The 26,011-nt window shown below is 33.5% G+C and overlaps 1 protein-coding gene across 3 annotated transcripts in view; it reads left to right on the forward strand.

The window, feature by feature from the left end:
* Positions 1-26,011, forward strand: part of ERCC6L2 (ERCC excision repair 6 like 2) — a 135,817-nt gene that overhangs the window by 45,124 nt on the left and 64,682 nt on the right. For all 3 annotated transcript variants that reach the window (XM_053907866.1, XM_053907865.1, XM_053907864.1), the window contains exons 4-11: positions 7,846-8,039; positions 11,761-11,922; positions 12,341-12,548; positions 15,414-15,554; positions 16,590-16,703; positions 17,608-17,727; positions 23,670-23,741; positions 24,349-24,494. In XM_053907866.1, the coding sequence (XP_053763841.1) occupies positions 7,846-8,039; positions 11,761-11,922; positions 12,341-12,548; positions 15,414-15,554; positions 16,590-16,703; positions 17,608-17,727; positions 23,670-23,741; positions 24,349-24,494 (1,157 nt within the window). The remainder of the gene's footprint in view (positions 1-7,845; positions 8,040-11,760; positions 11,923-12,340; positions 12,549-15,413; positions 15,555-16,589; positions 16,704-17,607; positions 17,728-23,669; positions 23,742-24,348; positions 24,495-26,011) is intronic.

The following is a 26,011-nucleotide window of genomic DNA, read 5'->3' on the forward strand; positions in this document are numbered from 1 at the left end:
ATCTTGCTTTGATTTCTATTCTTTTAATTATGAGTGAAGTCGAGTATCTTTTCAGAATCTTAAAAGACATTGTTAATAGCTTTTTAAAAAATCAAGTTCTAGTTTTAATCATATTTCTTTATAGTCCTTAATCATATGTTCTACAAACTAATCTTTTGTCCATTATATATTCTGTAAATATTTCTTTCTTTTTCAGAGTCAGCTTTTGACTTGTTGGTTGCATTTAAAAAAAAAATTGGGTAGTTAAATATATTTATCTTTATACCTTCTCGGTTTTATGCCTGCCTAGAAGTCTTTTGTACCTAAGATTGTAAGTTCACCCACGATTCTTTTGTAATGTATATGATTTTATTTTATACCTTTACATCTTTGTGTAAGCTTGAATTTATGTTGCTATAATGACTAATCTATTAATTCAGCTTTATTTTTTTTCAGATGGCTAGCCAATTATTTTAACTGTCATTTATTGCATAAGCCCTCTTTTTCACAATGATTTGAAGGGTCACTTTTGAGTAAAACAACACTCATATTTGTGGGTATATTTCTAGATATATTGTTCTGTCCTATTGATTTATTTGCTCCTTTCTCTTTCAGTGCTGAACAGTTTTAACTTTTTTGGGTTTATAATATGTTTCAATGTTTGGTAAGACTAGTTTATCTTCAAATTTTCTCAACTTTCTCTTAAAAAGCTATTGATATTTTAGGTAGTATTTCTGAATTTATTGATTGATGTAGGGAGAGTGAACATCTTTACACTGTAAATACTGCATATCCTAGAGTGGTTGTATCATTTGCTTAAGTTTTATTTCATGCCCCTCAGAGTTTCTAGCTTTCTTTGTATGACCTTGTTTATTGTTCATTAAGTTTAACTGGGTATTCTTTCTTTTTGGTTGCTATTTCAAATGGAATTTTTAAAATTTTATATTCTAATTGGTCATGTTTATTATATACACACATATATATGTATATATACACATATGTGTGTGTGTGTGTGTATATATATATATATATATGTATGTTAAAGCCACATGCTTTATCAGGCTTTTTTTTTTGAAGTATTATTGACGTATTAGTTCCAGGTATGCAACGTAATGATTGCAAAATGATCACCACAGTAAATAAGTCTAGTTTAGTTAACATTTGTCACCATACATAGTTAGAAAATTTTTTTAATTTTTTTTCTTGTGAGGAGGACTTTTAAGATCTGTATTAGCAACTTTAAAACATGTAATACAGTATTATTAACTGCAGTCATCATGGCATATATTACGTCTTCATGACTTACTCATTATAACTGGATGCTTGTACTTTTGACCCCATTCACCTGTTTTGCATACTACCCCCTCACCCCAGTGACCACCAGTTTGTTCTCTGTATCTATGAGCTTGATTTTTTGGTTTGTTTTATTTTGTAGGCTCCACATATAAGTGAAATCAAATGCTATTTCTCTTTTGAGGTCTGAGTTGTTTCACTTAGCATAATGCCCTCAAGGTCCATCCAGGTTATCACAAATGACAGAATTCCATTCTTTTTAATGGCTAAATAGTATTCTACATGTATATATGTATTCATATGTGTGTGTGTGTGATATGTGAGATAGATATATATATGTGTGTGTGTGTGTGTGTGTGTGTGTGTGTGTGTGTGTGTGTGTGATACACATATATGTGATGTGTGATATATATATGTGATATATGAGCTTGATTTTTGGTTTGGTTTATTTTGTAGATATCACATATAAGGAAGTCAAATGGTATTCCTCTTTCTTGGTCTGACTTGTTTCACTTAGCATAATGCCCTTAAGGTCCAGGCTGAATAGTATTCCACATTTGTATATGTGTGTGTGTGTGTGTGTATACATGTATATGTACATATGTGACATGTTTTATATATATGTGATACATATGTATCACATCTTCTTTATCATCCATCACTGGATACTTAGATGTTTCCATATCTTGGCTGTTGTAAATAATGCTGAAATGAGCATGGGAGTACATATATCTTTTCAAGTTAATGTTTTTGTTTTCTTCAGATAACTACCCAGAAGTGAAAGTGCTAGATCATATGGTAGTTCTGTTTTTAATTTTTTGTTTTTCATAGTAGCTGCACCAATTTTAATTCCTACCAGTAGTGCATAAGGATTTCCTTGCCTCAAAATCATTGTTACCACTTGTTATTTCTTGTCTTTTTGAAAATAGGCAGTCTAACAGATGTGAGGTGATATCTTATTGTGGTTTTGATTTGCATTTCCCTGATGATCAGTTATATTTTTTATGTGCCTGTTGGCCATTTCCTTTTCTTTGGAAAAACATCTATACAGATTCTCTCTGCCCATTTTTAAATTAGATATTTTGGCTATTGAGTTGTATGTGTTCTTTAATATTTTGGTTATTAACCCCCTTATCAGATATAGGATTGGCAAATATTTTCTCCCATTCAGTTGGTGGTCTTTTCATTTTGTCGATGATATCCTTTTCTGTGCAGAAGCTTTTTAGTTTGATGTAGTACTGCTTGTTTATTTTTGTTTTTGTTGCCTTTGCTTTTGGAGTCACATATAAAAAAATCATCACTAAGACCAATATCAAAGAGCTTACTGCCAATGTTTTCTTCTAGGAGTTTTATGGTTTCAGGTCTTACATTCAAGTCTTTAATCCATTTTGAGTTAACTTTTGTGTGCTGTAGGAGATAGTAGTTCCATTCTTTTGTTTGTGGCTGTATAGTTTCCCCAACACCATTCATTGACTTGACTGTCCTTTCTCTATTTTTTAAGTTTATTTATTTATTTTGAGAGCCAGAGAGAGAGAGAGAGAGAGAGCACACATGAGCAGGGGAGGGACAGAGAGAGAGGGAGAGAATCCCAAGCAGGCTCCATGCTGTCAACACACACCTTAACTCTGGGCTCAATCTCACTAACCTTGAGATTATGACCTGAGCCAAAATCAAGAGTTGGACACCTAACTGACTGAGCCACGCAGGTGCCCCATGACTGTCCTTTCTTATTGGATATTTTAGCCTCCTGTGTTATAAATTAATTAGCCATATAAATGTTGGTTATTTCTGGGCTCTCTACATCTTCAGTTTCTTTTACCAGTGTTTTATAGTTTTCAGGGTACAGGTCCTTTATCTTTTTGGTTAGGTTTATTCCTAGGTATCTTATTATTTTTGGTGCAATTGTAAATGGGGTTGATTCCTTAATTTCTCTTTCTGCTGCTTTATTATTGGTATATAGAATTGCAACAGATTTCTGTGCATTGACTTTGTGTCCTGAAATCAACTCACAGAAATTTACTGACTGCACATACCAGTTTTAGCAGTATTTTTGGTGGAGTCTTTTGGGTTTTCTATATAGTATGCCTTGTCATCTGCAAATAGTGAAAGTTTTACTTCTTCCTTGCTGATTTGGATACCTTTTATTTCTTTTTGTTGTCTGATTGCTATGGCTAGGACTTCCTGTACCATGTTAAATAACAGTGGTGAGAGTGGACATCCCTGCCTTTTTCCTGACCATAGAGGAAAAGCTCTGTTTTTCCCCATTGAGGATGATGTTGACTATGGGCTTTTCATCTATGGCCTTTATGATGTTGAGGTATGTTCCCTCTAAACCTACCTTGTTGAGGGTTTTTATCATGAGTAGCATGTTGTTTAATCTCTACATATTTGTGAATTCTCCCCTTTTCCTTTTTAGTTTCATAGCATTGTGGTAGGAAAAGATGCTTGATATGATTTCAGTCTCCTTAAGTTTATTAAGATTTGTTCTGTGGCCTAACATATGGTCTATACCAAAAACTGTAACATGCACTTGAAGAGAATGTATATTCTGCTCCTTTGGGATAGAATATTCTGTATATATTAAATCCAACAGGTCTAATGTGTCATTTAAGGTGAGACATATATTTTATAAATTCCACTTTCTTAATTATTTTACTGTTCTTAATAATTGATTTACTGTTCATTTTATTGCTTTACATATATTTTCTATTAATATTTATACTTTTACTTGTCATTTCCATTTTCATACCTTATTTATTTAATTGCAATATTTGAGATCTATTGGTTTGGTGTCCATTAATTTAAGTGCTATTGGTCTGTAATTTTATATTTTTAAAGAATGTCAAGTTTTGGTAAAATTCTTCTACTTTAAAAAAAAGATTTGGGGGCACCTGGGTGACTCAGTTGGTTAAACATCTGAATCTTGATTTCGGCTTGGGTCATGATCTTACAATTCGTGAGACTGAGCCCCACAACAGGCTCTGTGCTGACAGTGTGGAGCGTGCTTGGGATTCTCTCTCTCTGCCCCTCCCCCGTGTGCTCTCTCTCAAAATAAATAAACTTTAAAAAAAAAGATTTGGAGAGGCTCATGACTAGAATGGATTCTAAACTTAAATTCCCATACATAATATATATATTAATTTTTTAATGTTTATTTTTGAGAGAGAGAGGGGCCGCATGAGAGGAATAGGGAAGAGAGAGAGAGCGAGGGAGACACAGAATCTGAAACAGGCTCTAGGCTGCAAGCTATCAGCACAGAGCCCAACTCTGGGCAGCCACAGTATTCCAAAGGAAAAGTTATCAATTATGTATTATAGGGTTTAAATTAATTAGTTTTGGCATTTTTTAATAAAAATTTTTTAAAGTTTGTTTATTTTGTGTGTGTGTGAGAGAGAACGAACACACATGAGTGGGGAGGGGCAGAGAGAGAGAGGGACAGAGGATCTGAAGCAGACTCCGCACTGTTAGCACAGAAGCTGACATGGGTCTCAATCCCATGAACCATGAGATCATGACCTGAGCTAAAATCAGTAGTTGGATGTGTAACTGACTAAGCCACCGAGGCACTCCAGGTTTGGCATTTTCTCCTTCTTTCTTTCTTTCTTTCTTTCTTTCTTTCTTTCTTTCTTTCTTTCTTAAGGTTTGGCATTTTTTTTAAGGAATTAACATTGTAGAGGTAATTACAGGGAATATTTTTTAGAACTTTGAGTTATGTATGGCAAAAATTTCAATTTTATGGTCTATAGTTTCTCTCTGTAAAGGTACGTATTATTTTTCACTTTGATATCTTCACTTCCTCCCATGTGAGACCTTTGCTTTGGTTCTGTTTGTCTATTGTTGTTCTCTAAATATACATTGCTGTTTCTATTCTGGCACTGACATGGATTGTTGCATTTATTATTTCATTTATCATTTGAACACCTTTGTTTTTAAACACTATACAAAGTTCTGGAGTTATAGTGGTAAATAAGAGAGCTCTGTATCTCATGGTCATGGACTTTGCAAATTACAATACTAATATGATATATAGTAGTGGCTGAGTTTTAGAATTAGACAGACATGGGTTCAAATACTTATTTTGCCATCTAATAGGAGTAGGACCTTGGGTGTGTTATTTTACATCTCTACACCTTAGTTATCTCATCTCATCCTTTATTAGGAAAATACTAAATACTCCTACTTTGTAGCATTTCTATGTAAAGTCCTTGTGTTAATATTTGTCAACTACTTTGCACAGTCCTTGGCATACAGCAAGTGCTCAATAATGGTATGGTAATTATCGTTAATACTGTACCTCCTACCACAGAAATCATCACATGAAAAACATCTTTGGGTATTTTGTCACAGCCCACATCACATCATTTTCCTAAAGCCATAGTACAAGAAGATTCAAGATTTAAAAGCATGTGTTTCAATTATTGAACTAGATTTGTTGAAAGAGATAAAAGTAATTCAGTATTCTCTAGTTGAAGGATTAAATGTGGCCTCTGTTGGTGTTAGTAATATTTAAGTGAGCAACTTTTAATTCTATGTATATTACATTTTAGATCTAGTTTTATAAAATTGTTTCTTAGCTTCAGAATAACAAATAATGTTGTTTTATGTGCAGTGACTTAGCAGCTGGACACTGCTTTCCATTTTATTGTTTTGACATCTTGTGCTTAAGTAAGGCTTGCTAAATGAAATATTATTCATAGCATGGTAGTAAAGACTTTACATTCTTCTTATATACATTCTCTGGACTTTGCAAATGGCATAACTCAGTTCTCTGACCTCTCAGTACTAAAATGAGTTACTGAACTATTTTATTTACCTTTTGCAATTTCAAAGACCAATAATAAGAAATGTCTTCGTTTTAAAACTTGTTGAATCTTAGGGCTGATTCTAAGAATCTTTAGATTCATTGGCAACTTTGATGAATGATATCTGAAGTGGAAAACTGCTCAAAGTGCTCAGATGGAGTTTGGACCCATCATTTTCATTTTGTAATAACAGAAATGGGGGGGATGGGATGAGACTATACTTGGACTTAGTATTTGTATCCCAGATTTTGTATTTGAAGGTAAGAGAATAATAGAATTCATAGGATAAACTCCAAACCAAAGGCAAAAGTATTTGAGATGAATCAAGAATGACAAGAAAGTATTTATGTGTGTTTGATGTTGGGGTGGGAAAAAGGAACTCTGCCATTCAGTAGGTTAATCTTCTGTTCTTTCTTCTTCTTTCTCTTTCCAAAATACAATCACAGCTTTGAATTCTTATACCTGACAAATGGCCTAGCTGAAATATTTCATACAAGAGAGAGCAAGATTTAGACTAATATTATATTAGTTAATTTTTGCTAAACTGAAAATTTTCAGTATGTTTGATTTGCTGATCTTTATCGAGTAGGACAAATATAAAACTTTAGGAAAGAAACTTGTAACACTATTAAATATAATAGCTTAGAAAGAGTGATAATAGTGAGAAATAAAAACATTAAAAAATTAAAATGGGTGATGACAGCAGGATTTGGGGTTAGTACAAGGGAAGTTCAGTGGAACCCCAAAATATTCATGTGAAAACTAAACACAGATACATTGTTAATCTTCACAAGGACTGCTTTGGTTGGAGGGCTAGGACATAAGTCCCATTTATATGAATTCAAGGGAGAACTGGAGGAGATTAAGTAAAAACAGTAAGTATTGATAACTCGTAGGGATCATTGCTATAAAGATGGTAAAGTAGTAGGGGATAGCTGAAGAGAGTTATACGTTTAAGGAAGAGGATTTGGGGTATTGTTTTGTCTTTTAACTCTGGGAGAAATTGGAACTTACTCGCTTGTGGATGGATGTGGTACATTAAAAAGGGAAAGTTAGTCTCATGGGCAGTTGGAGGCAATTTCTCCAGCATTGATTTTATGTTGGCGAGAAATGATGGCAGCCACTGTGTAAGTTTAAGGTTTATTTTCAGATAAGAACATGGACAATTCATCCATGGTAATGTGTGGGAGGGCAGAATACATGAAAATAAATACAGGTAGATTATTGACCTAATGGTAAGAGGGGTAACGGTTTTCTTCTAATTGCTTCAATTTTCTAATGAATTTTCCAGGTCTCCAACTGACAGTATCTGAAAGAGGGAAAGAGGAAATGGACTAGGGCAATGCAAAGGAAAGAGCTTCAGAAAACCATGTATTTCAAGAAAAAAACCTGTCCTCCTTTATATTACCCCCTTGGCTCTTGAAGTTATTATTTGGGTTCTGATTATACTCTTCTCTTTTGGAAAATTGCTTCTCTCTTATCTCTCAGCTCCTTTTTTTTTTTTTTTTTTTTTTGGTGGGGAGAGGGGGGAAATAAAAAACAACTCTTCCTTTGGACAGAGTTAGATATCTGTTTTATCCTAATAAAAGAGAAGTGGATGACAAAGTATTTTTGACAGTCTTCTATATCCAGATATATCCAGTCACTAAGTTGTATTTAGTCTTATTAACTGCAGTGCCAGAAACTAAAGAATAGGACTATTGGTATTCTGGATTTCTTTTTTTTTTTTTCATTTAAAAAATATATCATAATTTTTTTCTTCTTCTTTTAGATGTTCTTAATAGTTGCTCCTCTTTCTGTACTCTACAACTGGAGAGATGAATTGGACACCTGGGGATATTTCAGAGTCACTGTTTTACATGGTAACAAAAAAGACTATGAACTGATTCGTGTAAAGCAGAGGAAATGTGAAATTGCTCTAACAACTTATGAAACACTGCGCTTATGTCTGGATGAATTGAACAGGTAATGGGAATAATGAGAATGATTACATTAATATTGTTTACATCCCTTTATATTGTGATTTTCAAAAAAGCTCCAAATATCCATAGCATAATTTAATTTCATTTAAGAGTTATTGAACTAATTTATAATAACTTATTTTCTAAGAAGGAAAAACCTTCAGATTTTATACAGTCCATTGTATTTCCTTTATTCCCTCTCCAAACAATGCCTGTTACAGAAGGGTAAGACTGTCCTAAATCTCATGTACAACCTTTTATGCATATGGCACCTCTAGACTAAGATGGTGATTTTCATGAGTGATTTTAATTATGGGAGTTTGTTGTGAATGTATATTGGCAAAAAATACATAAACATATTGAGAATCAGTATTCCAGGACTATAAGTACCCAAAAGAAATGAACTGACTTAATGCCTACCTGCATCTTAAGATTTTAATGAGGCATCTAGAGACATAATTATAAAGGCATATGAGTGTTGCAGTATGTAAGAAAGGATGCAGTGGGAGCATCCTTTGTAAGAAAGAACATAAGGAACCTAACTTTGGTGCAGAGTGAGGAGAGTTGTCAGGGAGCTTCCCAGAGAAGATGACCTATGAGCTGGATAAGAATTAAATGACGAAGGGTGCCTGGGTGGCTCAGTCGGGTTAAATGTGTGACTCTTGATTTTGGCTCAGGTCATCATCTCACAGTTTGTGAGTTTGAGGCCCCGTGTTGGGCTCCACACCGCCAGTGCAGAGCCGGCAGGGATTGTCTCTTTCTCTGCCTCTCTCTCTTTCCCCTTCCCCTGTTTGTGCATGTTCTCTCTCTTTCAAGATAAATAAACTTAAAAAAAAAAAAAAAAAAAAAGAATTGAAGGATAAGTAAGAGTTGAAGAGTAGGGGAGTAATGCAGGAAGAGGGAACAAGCAGCATTTGCAGAGGCCTTCAAACAATAAAGATCACATTACTTTTGAATAAATGAAAGCAGTTTTGATGCTTTCTGTATCTCATGGCTGCAGCATACGTGTAAGAGGGAAGTGGCTGGGAGACAACAACAGTGTGGTAAGCAAGGAACATCATAAAGGGTATTGAAAGCTGTCTGGAGAGCTAAGGATCTTTATTCTTTTTTTTAGTTTTTTTTAAAAAAAATTAATGTTTTTATTTATTTTTGAGAGAGGGAGACAGAGTGAATGGGGGAGGGGCAGAGAGAGACGGGGAGACATAGAATCCAAAGCAGGCTCCAGGCTCTTAGCTGTCAGCACAGAGCCCAACACGGGGCTTGAACTCCTGAACTGTGATATCATGACCTGAGCCAAAGTCGGACGCTTAACTGACTGAGCCACCCAGGTGCCCCTATTCTTTTTTTTAAATATTTATTTGAGAGAGAGAGAGAGAGAGAGAAGGGCAGAGAAAGAGAGAGGGAGAGAGAGAATACCAAGCAGGCTTCATGCTGCCAGAGCAGAGCCCCGTGTGGGGCCTGAACCCCATGAACTGTGAGATCATGACCTGAGCCAAATTCAAGAGTTGGACTCTTAACTGACAGAACACCCAGGCACCCCTAGGGGTCTTTATTCTTAGAATGATAGAGTACCCTTGAAATGTTTTCAGTAGATTACTAATATGATAAAAGTGGTCAGATTTGCATTTTATTTTGTTTTTTAAGGTTTATTTATCTATTTATTTTATTTATTCATCCTGAGAGAGACAGAGACAGCGTGAGTGGGTGAGGGGCAGAGAGAGAGGGAGACCGAAAGTCCCAAGCAGGCTCTGCACTGTCAGCTCAGTGTGGGGCTTAAACTCACAAAACTGAGATCATGACCTGAGCCAAAACCAAGAATCAGACACTTAACCAACTGAGCCACTCAGGTGCCCCTTATTTATCTATTTTGAAAGAGAGAAAGTTCCCTCAATTTCATGAACCATGAGATCATGACTGAGCTGAAACCAAGACACTCACCTAACTGAGCCACCCAGATGTCCCTAGATTTGCATTTTATAAGTAATCTAGTTGTTGTGTATACAGACCAAGGAGAGCCAAACTAAATGGAGAAAGACCAATTAGGAGGCTTATTTTGAGCTAAATCATGTCCCCTCCAAATTTGTAGGTTCAAGTGCCATCCTCAGGGACCCCAAAATGTAACTGTATTTGGAGAAAATATTCTTAAAGAAGCAATAAAGTCAAAATGAGGCCGTTAAGGTGAGGCCCTTGTCCAATCTGCCTTGTGTCCTTAGAAGAGAAAGAGATACAGGAATTTAAGTGCACAGAGGAAAGAATACATGGGGACACAGCAGGAAGGCAGTCATCTTTAAGCCAAGGAGAGAGGCTTCAGAAGAAACCAAGCCTGCCAACACCTTGATCTTGGATTTCTAGATTCTAGAACTGTTGTATCTGGTGTCTTTTGCTCACCATAATATTTTTGAGATTCATCCGTGCTATTGAATGTATTTGTTCTTTTTTAATGTTGAGTTGTATTGCAGTTTATGAGTATACCATATTTTGTTACCCATTTATTTGAGGATGGATATTTATATTTGGGTTTTCCAGTTCATTATTATAAGTAAAACTGTAAGGAATAGTTATGTATAAGCCTTTTCTTAAACATACATTTTCATTTATCCTGGGTAGACATATTTTCATTTCCTGGGAGTGGAATTTTGGGGTTTTATGGTTAAGCATAGGTTTAACTGTAGAAGAAACTCCCAAACCATTTTCTTGAGTGGTTGTATCATTCTATTCCAACTAGTGATCTACAAGACTTCAGTTACTTTGTATGTTCACTAACATTTAGCATCGTTGGTCTTTTTGTTTTTAGATATTTTAGTGTGTCTGTGGTGGTATTCTGTTGTATAATTTGCATTTTTCTGGCCTATGTATTCATGAAAAAAATGTTTATTCTACAGTTGTTAGGTGTAGTATTCTATAAATATCAATAAAGTCAAGTTAGGAGCTGTTAACACTTAAGTGTTCTCTTTCTTACTGATTTTCTAGTTGTTTTACAATTTCTGAGACAGGAATGTTGGAATCTTCAATTATACTTGAGTATTGTTAAATTTCTCCTTTCAGTTCTGTCAGCTTTCAATTTATATACAGTGTTTTGAAACTCTTATTAGGTACACACACATTTATGGTTAGTATTTTTTCTTATGAATTAATCCTTTTATCTTTAAAAAACATGCTCCATTTTATAGCTAATAATTGTGAAGTTTTATCTGATATCAATATAGACAATATAGTCTTCTTGTACTCACTGAATATTTATCATTTGCTATCTTTTTATTTGAATATATTTTTATATATTTAAAGTGGGCCTTTAGTGGTTAATGTATAGTTCGATCTTGCTTTTTTATCCATTCTGATAACCTGCCTTTTATTTGGAGTGTTTAATCCATTTACATTTGATATATTTATTAAAGTTGATTTAGATTTACCATTTTTGTCAGATCTAGGATTTGACTTTACTTCACTTAGAAGCTAATAATAGTATGCTCCTGTTTCAAGAAAGCTGTCAGAAAGACAGGGGTAATCTGAGGCACGGAGAAGTAACTCACCTAAGCCTACAACAGCTGTCAGTGGTAGACATTAAATTTAAACTTTGACCATCTAATTCCAGAACTTGAGCTTTTTATTTAACATATTATATGACCCCAAAAGATGTTCTGCACTTACATAAATGTAATAAGGTATTCATTAACCATGTAGGATAAGTTTTCTAAACTTTTTCCCCCTTTTTTCTCACTTTGTAGTTTGGAATGGTCAGCTGTCATTGTGGATGAAGCTCATAGAATTAAGAATCCAAAGGCTAGAGTAACAGAAGTTATGAAAGCTTTAAAATGTAATGTCCGCATTGGCCTCACTGGAACCATTCTTCAGAACAACATGAAAGAACTGTGGTGTGTTACGGATTGGTGAGTAAAAACACTTTTTATGTTTTGGAAAATTTTTAATATTTCTTTAACTTAGTGCTACCTTGTTTGCTAATTAATAGTTTCTGGGGTGGGGAGGGGGGGACCCAAATACAGCTATGTTTACAGATGTATTTGTCCCAAACATGATATACAGAGTAGAGTCCCATGAAAACCTTTCTTTATATATTAGTCTCGGTCCTTGAAGTAAATATCTGAACTTATTTACCAATTCTGTCATCTTATAGTTATTTACTGAAACTGTCATAAAGAAAGAACACTCTGTTTTCTTTTATTTTGTTATTGTTACTATTCATGAACAAGCGACTTAGTATATTTCTTAGACTCAGAAAGAAGTCAGTGTGTTTCTTTTTAGATAATTGACCAAAGCCGTAATATTTTTGTTATTGCCTTTATATAGGGCTGTGCCAGGACTTTTAGGTAGTAGGATCTACTTCAAGAAGCAGTTTTCTGACCCAGTAGAACATGGTCAGAGACACACAGCAACAAAAAGAGAACTAGCTACTGGCCGAAAGGCCATGCAAAGGCTTGCAAAGAAGATGTCTGGCTGGTTTCTCCGGCGTACCAAGACTCTAATCAAGGATCAGTTGCCTAAGAAGGAAGACCGGGTGAGGACTGCATTTGTTTAAATTATTAATTTCTCATATTTTATTTTTTTCCTGAAAAAAATCTTTTTAAAAGAAAATCTGTCTCCTATGGTATTTTATGAATATAGGGGTTTTTTTGCCTGAGTAGTATGGAAAAAAATATTATGTGCAAAATTTCAGAAAATGTTAATTGAACCCAATCTAGCAGGTTAGCTAGCAGGTTTATTGTTAGTATGCATTAAATTCATTTCTCTTATAAGAAGGCTTTTGCTGCAGTTCTTCCTCAGTTGGAAAAGAAGAGCTCTGTCCCTAATTTGTTATCCATTCATATTTTATCCTTCATATATTGTCTACTATCCACAGCCCAGTATATTCCATGAGACCTTAATTACAGCTATAGGACCACAGTGATTAAAAGCTTTGTTTTTTTTAGAATGCCATTTGCAGTTATACAACTAACTTAGTTTGAAGAACTTTAGGAAAGTTATAATTAAATTCTGTTAATTATTTAAGAACATTTGAAGAGTAAACCTTAAGAGATTTTTTTTTTTTAATGTTGTGGTCCTCTTGTATAGTTTTTAATCTGGTAGTTCTTCTTGCTCAGGTAATGGAAAAAAGGTTTTATAAATAACCATGAACTAAGTTTAATTAATGTTGTCCCAAATAAGGGCAATGCTATCAAATACTCTCTAGTCTTAGGATGTCCTGTTGATTATTACTTTAAAAAGATAGACTTGAAAGGAAAATATGTTACTGATATGCAAGTTGGGGAAAATGATAAAATGTTTGACTTTTTTTTTTAAGTTCATTTCTTTATTCTTGAGAGAGAGTGTGAGCAGGGGAGGGCAGAGAGAGAATCCCAAGGAGGCTCCATGCATTGCCGAGCCTGACACAGGACTCAGTCTCATGAACTGTGAGATCATGACCTAAGCTGAAGTCAAGAGTTGAATGCTTAACCAACTGAGCCACCCAGGTGCCCCAACATTTGACTTTTTGATCTAAAGCAGATATTGTCATTTAATTGGAATACTTAATGAACCCTCACTTTTAAAAATATTTTGTGCAATTTTATGTATACTATTTGTCTATCCAGTAGGAGCAACAACTAAAATATGAAGAAAGAGTTGTGCACAGAGTGTCTAGAGCTTGGGCTCTAGAGTCAAATATTATAGGCTTGAATCCTGGCTCCCTACTTACGAGTTTTATGACCTTGAGCAATTTGCTAAGTCTCTCAAACCTTGGTTCCCATCTGTTAAATGTGAATGGTGATAGTTTTTGCCTCACATGGTTGCTCTGAAGTGTGTGGCGTGTAAGAAGTGTTTAGTAAATGTTACTGCCTGTCTTAAAATACTTGGGAATAAATTTAACCAAGGAGGTGAAAGACCTATACACTGAAAACTATAAGAAACTGATGAAAGAGATTGAAGACACACATGAATGGAAGGATACTCACGTTCATGGATTGGAAGAATTAGTATTGTTAAAATGTCCATGCAATCCCTACAAAAATTCCTATGGCAGTTTTTTTCAGGAATAGAACAAACAATCCTAAAATTTGTATGGGACCACCATATACCCCAAAATAGCCAAAGCAATCTTGAGCAGGAACAGCTAAGTTGTCAGGTGTCACATTTCCTGATTTCAAACTATATTACAAGGCTATAGTAATCAAAACAGTATGGCACTGGCATAAAAACAGACACATAGACCAGTAGAGTGGAATAAAGAGCCCAGAAATAAACCCATGTATATACAGTCAACTAATATTTGACAAGGGAGCCAAGAATACTCAGTAAGATGCTCTTTTCAATAAGCGGCAGTGGGAAAATTGTATATTTATATGGACTCCTATCTTCTACTCACAAAAAGTAACTGTAAATGGGTTAAAGATTAAAACACAAGATGTGATCTTGTAAAACTCCTAGAAAAACAGGGAAAAAGCTCCTTGACGTTGATCTTGTGATGATTGCTGATGATTTTTTTGAATATGGCATCAAAAGCATAAGCAACAAAAGCAAAAATTTAAAACGTGAGGTTAATCAAACTAAAAAGCTTCTTTATAGCAAAAGAAACAACAGAATTTGTCATTTTTTAGCAATACTATTCTGTTGTAGTGATATAAACACATAAATATTTATAGATAGATGGTTTTTCCTTTTTGTTCACATTTTTCAAAATCTTATTATGAGTTTTATGACCCTGATTATATAGAGCTACATCTAGAAGACGTTTACCAGTTTCCAGTGCTACTAGAAATCTAAGGTAAATTATATCCCACATAACTTAGTGGCATTATTCTATCATATTTTCTTCTTTTCTTGGAATTGGACACAAAATAGAAACTTGTAGTTGTTTTATGTGTATTTTTTAATTTTTACCTTTACTAATATTAGAAATTTATACCAGGATATAAAATACAAATACTTTATGCTGTTTTTAGTATAAATTTTCAAGTAATTCATTAAATACTATTCATACTATTGTTCTAAAGTTTTCCCTTTTCTCATCTACTTTTTTATCTGACCTAAACTGTAGTCATATATTTGCATGATGGGCTAATAGTATGAAACCCTGAAATATAGAGTACATTCTATATAGAAATATATAAGGAAAACACTTCACTTATTTTTTCATATTTTGATTCCTTTCAGTTGAAAAAAACGTTCTGTGAGATTTATTTGAAAATAAAGTTCTATTTATGTAGTTTAGGGTAAGATGGTAGCAAAGAGTATAGGAAAATCAGGAGAATTTGTCATAATAATGTATCTAAAAGAAAAATAGTTTATCAGCAGTTATCACTCTTAAAATTTATAAAATCTGATGTGCATTGTGACTATTACTACTATAAAAAAGTACCGATAATCACCTTGTGTTTTATCTTGGCAGATGGTGTATTGTTCTCTGACAGATTTTCAGAAAGCTGTCTATCAAACAGTATTAGAAACAAAAGATGTGACTTTGATACTTCAGTCTTCTGAGCCTTGTAGCTGTAACAGTGGCCGGAAAAAGAGAAATTGTTGTTTCAAGGCAAGCATTTCTGTGTGGTATATTCACGGTCTTGGTTTTGATTACACAGTTGTCTATTCTACTGTAAGAGTGAGGAGCAGATAAAATAACTTTTCCTCAGTTCCCTAAATTTAGAAACCATAAGTTAATAAAAAGGAATAGTTTTCAAAAATATTTTACAATATCAAATAGTAATCATAGCAAAATACAATATTCATACATCTTTTCAATAAACCAGTTTTTCAGTAGCTCTCAGAAACTAGTAGCTTCAATTTGATATCCTCCCTTTCAACTTTTATTAGAAAGTAGCCTACTTTCATCTTGAAATTGCATCTAATTTTTAAAACTTTCTCATTATCCCTTACTAATAAACTTACTCTTTGATAGCAGGCTTAAAATATTCTGATAGAATATTAATAAGAACTGTGTTTTGGTATAATAGAGTATTTTATTTTTATTTAGAAACAAATATTACTTTGTATTTTTTTAACCTATCTATATTTCCTGCCCGTTTTCACCTATTTTATTATCAAGTTATCTATCAAATATCCATGTACATAGAGGGACCCTAAATAAATATTTCTCTAGATTGATATTTGTTCCACCTCTCATTTATTTTGCTGTTTTTAGCCACCTCACTCTTTTGTAAATACACAGTTTCCTAGGAAGCCTTGGAATATAAATGAGAATAGTGAAGGGCTCTGTTACAGCCCTGCCTCCATGCCATAGTTTTATTTACCAGGGACCTCTTCTGGCAGCATTTCTATCACTGTGTGTCATGAGGATAAATACTTTCTGAAATGAGGACTTTCTCCCCTCTTTTTTTTTTTATTTTTTAAACATCACTGTATTATGGTTCACCAAAAGTATGATTCCACATTAGTGATGCATGGATACTTTGTGTAACAGAGAAAATATCATTATTTTCTCAAAATGTATTGTGCTAGTAGTAACCAGATGATAAATACTAGTGTAAGTGATAGATTTCATGAAGTAAGTAGTTACATAGCCATGTTAGTTCCTTGCTGTTTTTATTTTCTTTCTTTCTGGTTACAGACCAATTCACATGGCGAAACAGTGAAAACCTTGTATTTCAGTTACCTTGCAGTCCTTCAAAAGGTAGCTAACCATGTTGCACTACTGCAGACTGCTAGCACCTCCAAACAACAGGTTTGAGTTGGCTTTTTGTACTTCTTCATGATGCTACTGGTATAAAGATTTTATATTTGATATAAAATGTCTTAGCCAATAAAGATATCTTTATTTTTGTATGCAATTAAAGAGGAAACTGAACTTGCTCATTTTTAAATTTAGGTGTCAAAGAAATATATGCTCATATGTTTTTAATTGAAGTGAGAAAATTAAAGCCTAAGTTAAAATAACAGTTCTTTTTTTATACCTGCGATAACGTTCATATATTCGTTTTCCTAACATATTTTGATGTAATTACTAAGTAAGATATTTGATGAGTCAGTCCTCTTCCACTAATCATGTGTCTAATTCCATCTGTTCAATCTATTGGATTAAAATGTATTTATAATAACCTGTATAGTAAATATTAGGAGTATTTCCCAAGCTGGCATAAATGAGTAATTTCAAAGTTTAGACAAATGCAATCATTTACTTTGGTCATTTCGATTGTATCTTATTCTAGAGCACAACATAAATTTAAAAAAACTTCTTTAAAGCTTTTTACATAATGATTTTCTATTTTCTTTTTGTGTTATAATCTTAATGCTGTTTAAATGTAATTTTAAAATTTAATAAGAATTTAATATTGTTCTTTGATAGTACTGTTTGCTCTTTAGGAAGTATTTGATTCCTTGTTTTGGAAATCATAAAAGAATAATGATAACATTATTAGTCCTATCATTATCTCAGAACTCATCAAAACCATATGTAATTAACATTATCACTTTAAGGTTTTCTGAATTATTAGTCTGACTTAGAGAAGATAATATCTTCAAAGTAATATGTTCTTTCTAAATAGAATTTTTTTCATAAACAATCTCAATTTATATAGGTTTAAATGTGTTAAGTTGAAATTTCTTTTCTTCTACCTTTTCCCCTTAAGGAAACACTTATCAAAAGGATATGTGATCAGGTATTTTCCAGATTCCCAGATTTTGTGCAGAAAAGCAAAGATGCAGCCTTTGAAACACTCTCGGACCCAAAATACAGTGGGAAAATGAAGGTAAGTGCTCTTCTCTCAGGCTGCATACACACAAGGATGATATTCAAAATATTTATCAGTAGTGTGACAGGGACACCAACTAATCAGAACAGATACCCAATCATTCAGAAGAGACTGGCCAAAGATGACTGGCGTAGCTGTGTCAGCATTTACTGGCTCACAATGAACCATACATGCAGTAGGTTCTCACTTAGTGGTTACATCAGATACACTTTAGACTCTTCTTATCAATGTATTAGACGTATGCCTGCTTAAAAATGTGCGCTGTTGTGCTGCATATATAATAGCTTGTCTTCAAACGTTTAAGGAGATAATCTACCAGAAATACAAACGCTAACGCCAAATACTAGGAGGAGGCTATACAGTAGCTTGGACTTAGAGAAAGGAACTTCTTAAAGAGTTCAAGGTGGACAAGACCTTTCTGTCTATACTGAATTTTCTGCCTCTTGGTTTCACTTGCCAATCTGTATTGGAAGGTTGCTAATCTCATTTGTGGCAAGGGAGCATTTGTTGTACACTAGGAAACTGACCTGTAGGTGCTGCCCTTGGTGATATATTACTAAGGGAAGGTGTGAAAAGTATGGCTAGGTTCGGCACCCATGACGTAGGCCTGTGACAGCTGCATGATTGCTGACAGCTTCCGGCCTTTTTGCAGCGGACTTGGTTGTTTAACTCTTTAATAACTGTCAAGAATCTTTATGGATTCAGAGACTATTACAGAACAATTCTCAGCTTTATGGTTTAATTTTTTAAAAAGTAAGTTATTTCTTTTGGCTAAATAAATAAAATAAGAAGTAATTCGAGGTAGGTTGTTGTTGTTTCTAAAACCCTGGAAATATTTTTAGCAGTTAATCTACATAAATTCATCATAGTGTAGTTTACTTGGACCTCTAAATTCAATGAAATAGAATAAAAGCCAAGAAGATTACCTTAAATACTTGGGTATGTATTTTTTTAATTGAGATATAATTGGCATATAACATTGTTTTGGTTTTAGGGGTGCAAAACAATGATTTGATACATATGTATATGGCTAAATAATAATCACAATAAGTTTATTTAATATCAATCACCACACATAGTTATTTTTTCTTATGAAGAGGCCTATTAAGATCAACTCTCTTAGCAACATTCGGATATATAATACAGCATTGTTAACTATAGTCACCATGCTGTACATTAAATCCTTAGCACCTGTTTATCTTACAATTGAAAAGTACCTTTTGACTACCTTCATCGATTTTGCCTGCCTCCACCCCTAGCTTCTGGCAACCACCAATCTGTTTGCTGCACCTATAAATTCAAACTTTTTAAAAAAATTTTTTTAATTTTTTATTTATTTTTTAGAGAGAGAGAGAGACAAAGTGTGAGTGGGGGAGGAGCAGAGAGAGAGGGTGACACAGAATCTGAAGCAGGCTCCAGGCTCTGAACTGTCAGCACAGAGCCCAATGCGGGTCTCGAACTCATGAATGGTGAGATCATGACCTGAGCCAAAGTCGGACGCTCAAACGACTGAGCCATGCAGGCACCCCTCAAACTTTTTTTTTTTTTAGTTTCCACGTATAAGTGAGATCATACAGTATCTATATTTCTTGGTCTCTCTTATTTCATGAAGCATAATGTCATTCATGTTGTTGCAATGCCAGGATTTCTTTCTTTTTTATGACCGAATATTCCATTGTATATGTGTATTTCATGTTTTCTTTATCTATTTATCTGTCAATAGACACCTAACATTTTTTCCGAGTCTTGGCTGTTATAAACAATGCTGCAGTAAACATGGGGGTGCAGATGTCTTACCAAGATCAATTTCACTCTTTTGCATGTGGCTGTCCAGTCTTCCCAGCACCATTTATTAAAGAGAGTATCCTTTCCCCTTTGTATATTCTTGGCTTCTTTGTCATAAATTAAGTGACTATATATGTTTGGGTTTATTCCTGGACTCTTCTGTTTTGTTCCATTGACCTGGCTGTTTTAATGTCAGTACCATATAGTACCGTAACTTTGTAGTATGGTTTGAAATCAGGAAGTGTGGTTTCCAACAAGGCCTCCAGTTTTGTTGCTCTTTCTCAAGATTGCTTTGACTATTCAGGTTTTTTTGTGAGTCCATGGAAATTTTAGTGTTGTTTGTTCTTATTTCTGTGGAAAATGCCATTGGAATTTTGATGGGGATTGCATTGAATCTATAGATTGCTTTGAATAGTATGGACATTTTCCAACATTCCTGAATAGTATGGACATTTTCCAACATTCCCAGCCTACGAACACTGAATACCTTTCTATTTATTTGTGTCTTCTTCAGTGTCTTATCATTCTCAATGTATAGGTCTTTCATCTCCTTGGTTAAATTTATTTTTACTTGGTTCTTTTTTATGCATTTGTAAATGGGATTGTTTTCTTAATTTCTTCTTCTTATGGTTCCTTATTAATGTACAGAAATGCAATGAATTTTTGTAGATTGATTTTGTATCCTGTAATTTTACTGAATTTTTTAGTTTTAACAGTTTTTTGTGGAGTCTAGGTTTTTGATATATAAAATCATGCCATATGCAAACAGAGACACTTTTACTTTTTCCTTTGCCATTTGGATGCCTTTTATTTCCTTGTCTTGCCTTATTGCTCTAGCTAGGACTTCCAGTACAGTGTTGAATAACAGTGACAAGAGTAGGCATCCTTGTCTTATTCCTGATCTTAGAGGAAAAGCTTTCAGTTTTTACCAGTGGATATTACATTAGCTGTAAGCTTGTCACATATGGCCTTTATTATGTTGAGGTATGTTCTCTCTATACCCACTTTGTTGAGAGTTGTGTATTTTTAAATAAATAAGTTTGTATTAGTGAGAATATTCTGTTTTATTATCACAATAAATAATTCAAACCTAATAGTAGTAATTTTCCTACCAATATTTCCTAACAATAATAAATCTATTTTTGTCATCCATTTTATTGACTTTTATTTATTTACGTATTTATTTATTTAATGTTTACTTATTTTGGGAGAGAAAGAGAGAGAACGAATGGTGGAGGGACAGAGAGAGATGGAGAAAGAGAATTCCAAGCAGGCTCCATGCTGTCAGCACAGAGCCTGACGGCTTGATCTGACAAACTGTGAGATCATGACCTGAGTTGAAATCAAGAGTGGAAAGTTCAACTGACTGAGCCACCAAGGTGCCCCGACTTTATTTATTTTAAATAAAACTATATAAAAAGCTCAATTAATTTGGAACTGAGCACTTATTATCCCATAATTCAAGCCAATAGAATATTTTCAGAAATCATGGCCTCCTTATGAAAACTGTATTATCAATTGTTATATATTTAAATATCATTCATTGTGACTCTTCACTAAAAAGTTACTCTTGATATTAAATGGAATTTTATAACTACTCAATGTATATATAGAAATAATGTCTGATTAAAATAATTATTACTTTTTTTTGTTATGAGTTTTAGAAGGGAAAAAGCAAGCATGAATTATTGATGGAGTCTGGGTTGATGTCTTTATATGTGAAAGGCGCCTATAATTTACTTTGTGAGAGAACACCAACAAGAAAGAGACTGATATTAATAACCTAAGGTTATATTTTTAAAATTGTGTTTCATCATTTGATTATCAACATCACCTGGTAATTTCGTGATACAAAATGTATAGGCTTATAATCTTGTCTCTGGGGTTAAGAAATCCAAGTTGCATGTACTTCTTGAATTCAAGTGATGAAAGATACTAGTTCTGCTTCTCTTATTATAGGTCAGCCTACAGCTGCAATTTATTTGTTGATATAATGCTCACTGTACCCTTCCTACCCTCAGAACTATACTCATGAACTCCAGCTCTTTCTGTTAAATGTGAAGGTCTTTTTTTGACCTCAACTACTATTCAAGCAGATGGTCAAAAATTGCACTTATTCCCCTGATAAGAATCCTCATTTTCCCTTCCCTTGGGAAATACCACAGAGCCACTTACTGTGAAGGGTGGGGAAAAAGGCTTAGAAAACCGAGTTTAGTGCTGTTGGGATCATATAGGGGTCATGTTCTTCTCTAGGCTTGACTAATTTGAGAAAAGTTACGTTCAAGATTTCTTAGTGTGAACATTGTTATTTACAGCACTCCTTGATATTTACCCAAGTAAATTAAAAACTTAGTTCACACAAGAACCTGTACACAGATACTTTTAGCGATTTTATTTATAATTGCCAAAACTTGGAAGCAACCAAGATGTCCTTCAGTAGATGAATAGATAAGTTGTGATACATTCAGACAATAGACTATTATTCAACAATAGAAAGAAATGAACTATCAAACTACGAAAAGACATGGTCATCTTAAATGCATATTACTAAGTGAAAGAAGCTAGTCTGAAAGGCTACTTACTGTATGATTCTAACTCTGTGATATTCTAGAAAATGCAAAACTGTAGAGAAAATAAAATAATAAATGGTTGTCAGGAGTTTGCAAGGAGGGATACATAGATGGAGCACAGGGAATTTTTAGGGCAGTGAAACAATTCCATATAATACTTTAATGGTGAATACATGTCATTATATATTTGTCAAAACTCATGGAATATACACCACAAGGAATGAGCCCTATTATAAATAATGTTAACAGACTTTAGTTAATAATAATAGTTAATAATTTAATAATAGTTTATAATAATAATTTATTAATAACAATTTATTCGTCCATTAGTTGTTACAAATGTACCACCCTAATGCAAGATGTTAATAATAGGGAAAACTTTGTGCAGGGAGGGGCAGGGATATAAGATGCGGGAGAGGGATTCTGGGCAAATTCTCTGTATATTTTACTCTGTTCTTCTGAAAATCCAAAATTGCTCTAAAAAAGTCTTTAATTTTAAAAAGTTATTGTTTTATGTGAAGTTCAAATGCACATCCTTTATACAGAATCAGTTATTTTATTAAAAAATAAAGCTAATGCAAAACTTACTTTATAAGTTTTGCAAGTATTAAAATTATGTTGACTTGATCTGTGACATTTTTATCACCGTTTGGTTATTTGAGTAGCTTTTTTTTTTTCTATAGCTTTTTCTGAGGGATTGGACCATGGGAGTCAGAGTTAGCACAATATCTTCTCTTAGTCAATTATTAAAAGAGTGTTATATTGAATATGATTTTTTGTTTAAGTTTAAATGCTTATCAGTGAATAAACAAAACTGAAGTGTTTATTGCATAATTCAGAAAAACTTTAGGCTTAGTACAGAAAATTCCTTTTCTTTACTTTGTGGATTATTTTTCCACAGTGTTCTGGAACTGTCACTGCCAGATGTGGAAATGCCTATTTTAAAAATTACAGTGATACTGTTATACACAGGTTTGGATTATTTGCTTCCTCCCTAAAAGCACTGTATTTGGGGAAAATTATTGACATTTTGAGGCCAGAATCAAATCTGGAAGTCAGGACTTACTGTAAATAGAGAAGCAGAGGGGATAAAATAAGAAGAGGTGTATATGTGACTGATTATTTTAAGAAAACAAATATCAAGACCTAGATGTAATTAAACACATTTCATTACATCTATCTAGAAAAAATTTAAATACTTCCTAAAAGGAATGCTGTTCTGTAATTTAGTTTCTGAACATATTGTAGGTATAAAGAAAGTGTTTTTTGGAAATTAAATTAATTCATTTAAATGCATCCCATAATCTAAAATGTTTCCTTTTTATTAAAACCAGATGAGATGAAACAAAAGTCTTTGGGAACCTTACCTCATTATTGACAGTATGATGATGAATAACATTTCATGTAATATCTAATACTTTATTTCTCTAACTTGGCAAAAATGAAGGGAATTAGGAAAGAGGACTGAGGTTATGTTGTATAAAAATAATTTTTAAGAAATTCTCTAGTGATGTTTATATGTATAAAGTGTGCTTTTAGTTGGAACTGGTTCATTGGTGGTTGATTTCTGTGGTTCATTTCTAGGTCCTTCAGCAGCTTTTAAATCATTGTAGGAAAAACAAAGATAAAATACTTCTTTTCTCCTTTTCCACCAAGGTAAGTTCCTTCTGAAGTATATACTCTTAATTGGCCCAGCCCTAGCTCTTGAGGCATAGATAATCCTAAGAGACATAACAGTGTCCAGCCACAGTTTTATCTTATACATACTGTAGAAAATAGTAGTGACATAAGCAACTTTTAAAACAGACACTTAAATCTAAATGATATCAAGATTACTATCAAAGAGCAAACTCAAAGATTTTTAATTCTCTGTTGATGTTTTTATTAATAATTAAAGTGTTCTTTAAGGCACGTAAGAGATTTTAGAACTTGGAAAATAGCACAAATAATGAAATTCACTTACATAAATTATTTGGCCAATACTTTTTATTTGGTTTTAGTTTCAAAAAAAAAATAAAGTTTGATTTTTTTTCCCTGAAAGATTGATTTAAAAAACAAACATTGGTGAATATTAAAGTCAGTTTCAGGATAATGGGGAGAAATACATAAGCCAGAAGTCAGGAAAATATTTGTTGCTCTTGTGATTATAAGAAAGAACTTGTGAGCAGCAATTATTAATACTTAGTAAATCTTCTCTCTATAGTGGTACGAAATTTATTAAACCATACATTTGTTTTTGCCCATTTCCATACCTTTTCTCTAGTTACTTGATGTTCTGCAGCAATACTGTATGGCAGCTGGCCTTGATTACCGACGACTTGATGGAAGTACGAAATCAGAGGAAAGAATCAAGATCGTGAAAGAGTTCAACAGTACACAAGATGTTAACATTTGCCTTGTCTCCACAATGTAAGAAAATAAAATTTGATAACTTGATTTTTATGTAATTGCTTTTAAGATTTAGGGTAATTTAAAAATTATTACTGGATTAATTTTCAGTGGTTATGATTATATTGCCTTGTTTTATTTGGCTTTGAGGAGAAGCAGCAAAAATGCTATTATATTAATTATGACTGAAATAACAATATCTTGAGTTTTACCTAACCTTTTTTCTCAATTTCCTTATCATCACTGGATTCTCTTTATATGTCTGGGTTTATAAAGATAACAATCAAAAGAAATGGATGTTTCCTCCCAGGAATTTTCTGTGGTAGTGTTTTTATTCATGTCTGTGGTCAGAACAGGCAGACTTAATTGAGTAATTGAGTTATTAATCAAATAACTAAGAATCATTTGTAGCAATGGCTTTTAAAGTATGCTCAAGCAGCCCTAGAGAGTTCACTAGGGTTAGTGGGCCAGGTATTTCCTCCCTCTGTCTACCTGGTCTCAACCATAGCAGCTCTACATTAATAGGTTTTATAAAAGTTAAGTCAGTTCTAACACCTATTTATGAATCTCTCATTAAAACCTTTTAAAGAATATATACACTTTAGAGCAAGATTTATGCCAGTATAAACACCTAAGAAGATTAATCCCTTTTGGGGGGCAGCAAATCCTTAACTTTTGACATCTAATGTAATAAGTACTTTATAGATTTACCCTCACTATCTTGCAAAAAGAATTTCAGAGGACTTTAAAAACAAACGTAGCAGGGTGCCTGGGTGGCTCAGTCATTGAGCGTCCAACTTTGGCTCAGGTCATGATCTCACAGTTTGTGAGTTTGAGCCCCACATCAGGCTGGGTGCTTTGGCATAGAGTCTGCTTTGGATCCTTTGTCCTCTCTCTCTGCCCCTCCCCTGTTTGTGCTCTCTCTCTCAAGGATAATAATTTTTTTTAAAAAAAAGTTAAAAGCAAACATATGTAAAATGTAAAAAGTCAACACAAAAATTACTTAAAATGCATAAAATTACATATATGATGAATGCGCTACTTACTATTGAACACCGAAATTCTCCTTGAACTCTTGCATTGAGAGACGCTCTGGATTCCCATTTTCCTGTGAATGGATTCAAGAAGTAATTTCTCATATGAGCCCTTACCTACGAGCATTAAATGACATAGGATATTGTCTTCTGTTAAGTTTTATAAAGTACATAAACATGCTTAATTTCTTAAATAATGTTTCCAAAGTAACAAACGCCTTCAACAATACTTCAGATAGTACAGAACTTCTAGACAAGCTGTCATCTGCCATTCCTGTCTGCTCACCCCCATCTAATTTGATGAGATCTGCCATAAGGCTCCTAATTATCTCTACATTAGAAATTGCTATTTAACCCATTCAGTGAATTTTTAAAGACTGTATTTTTCATGTTTAAAGCCCTATTGGTATTTTTCAAATCTGCCTAATCATTTTTACTTATATTTTGTTCTTTATGTTTTCTAGCTTTTCTTTTGTTTCTTTAGTAATTTCAATCATTATTTTT

Source organism: Panthera pardus, unplaced genomic scaffold (assembly GCF_024362965.1).
Source record: "Panthera pardus isolate Hobbes unplaced genomic scaffold, ASM2436296v1 HiC_scaffold_20, whole genome shotgun sequence".
In the NCBI taxonomy this organism is placed as follows: Eukaryota; Metazoa; Chordata; class Mammalia; order Carnivora; family Felidae; genus Panthera; species Panthera pardus.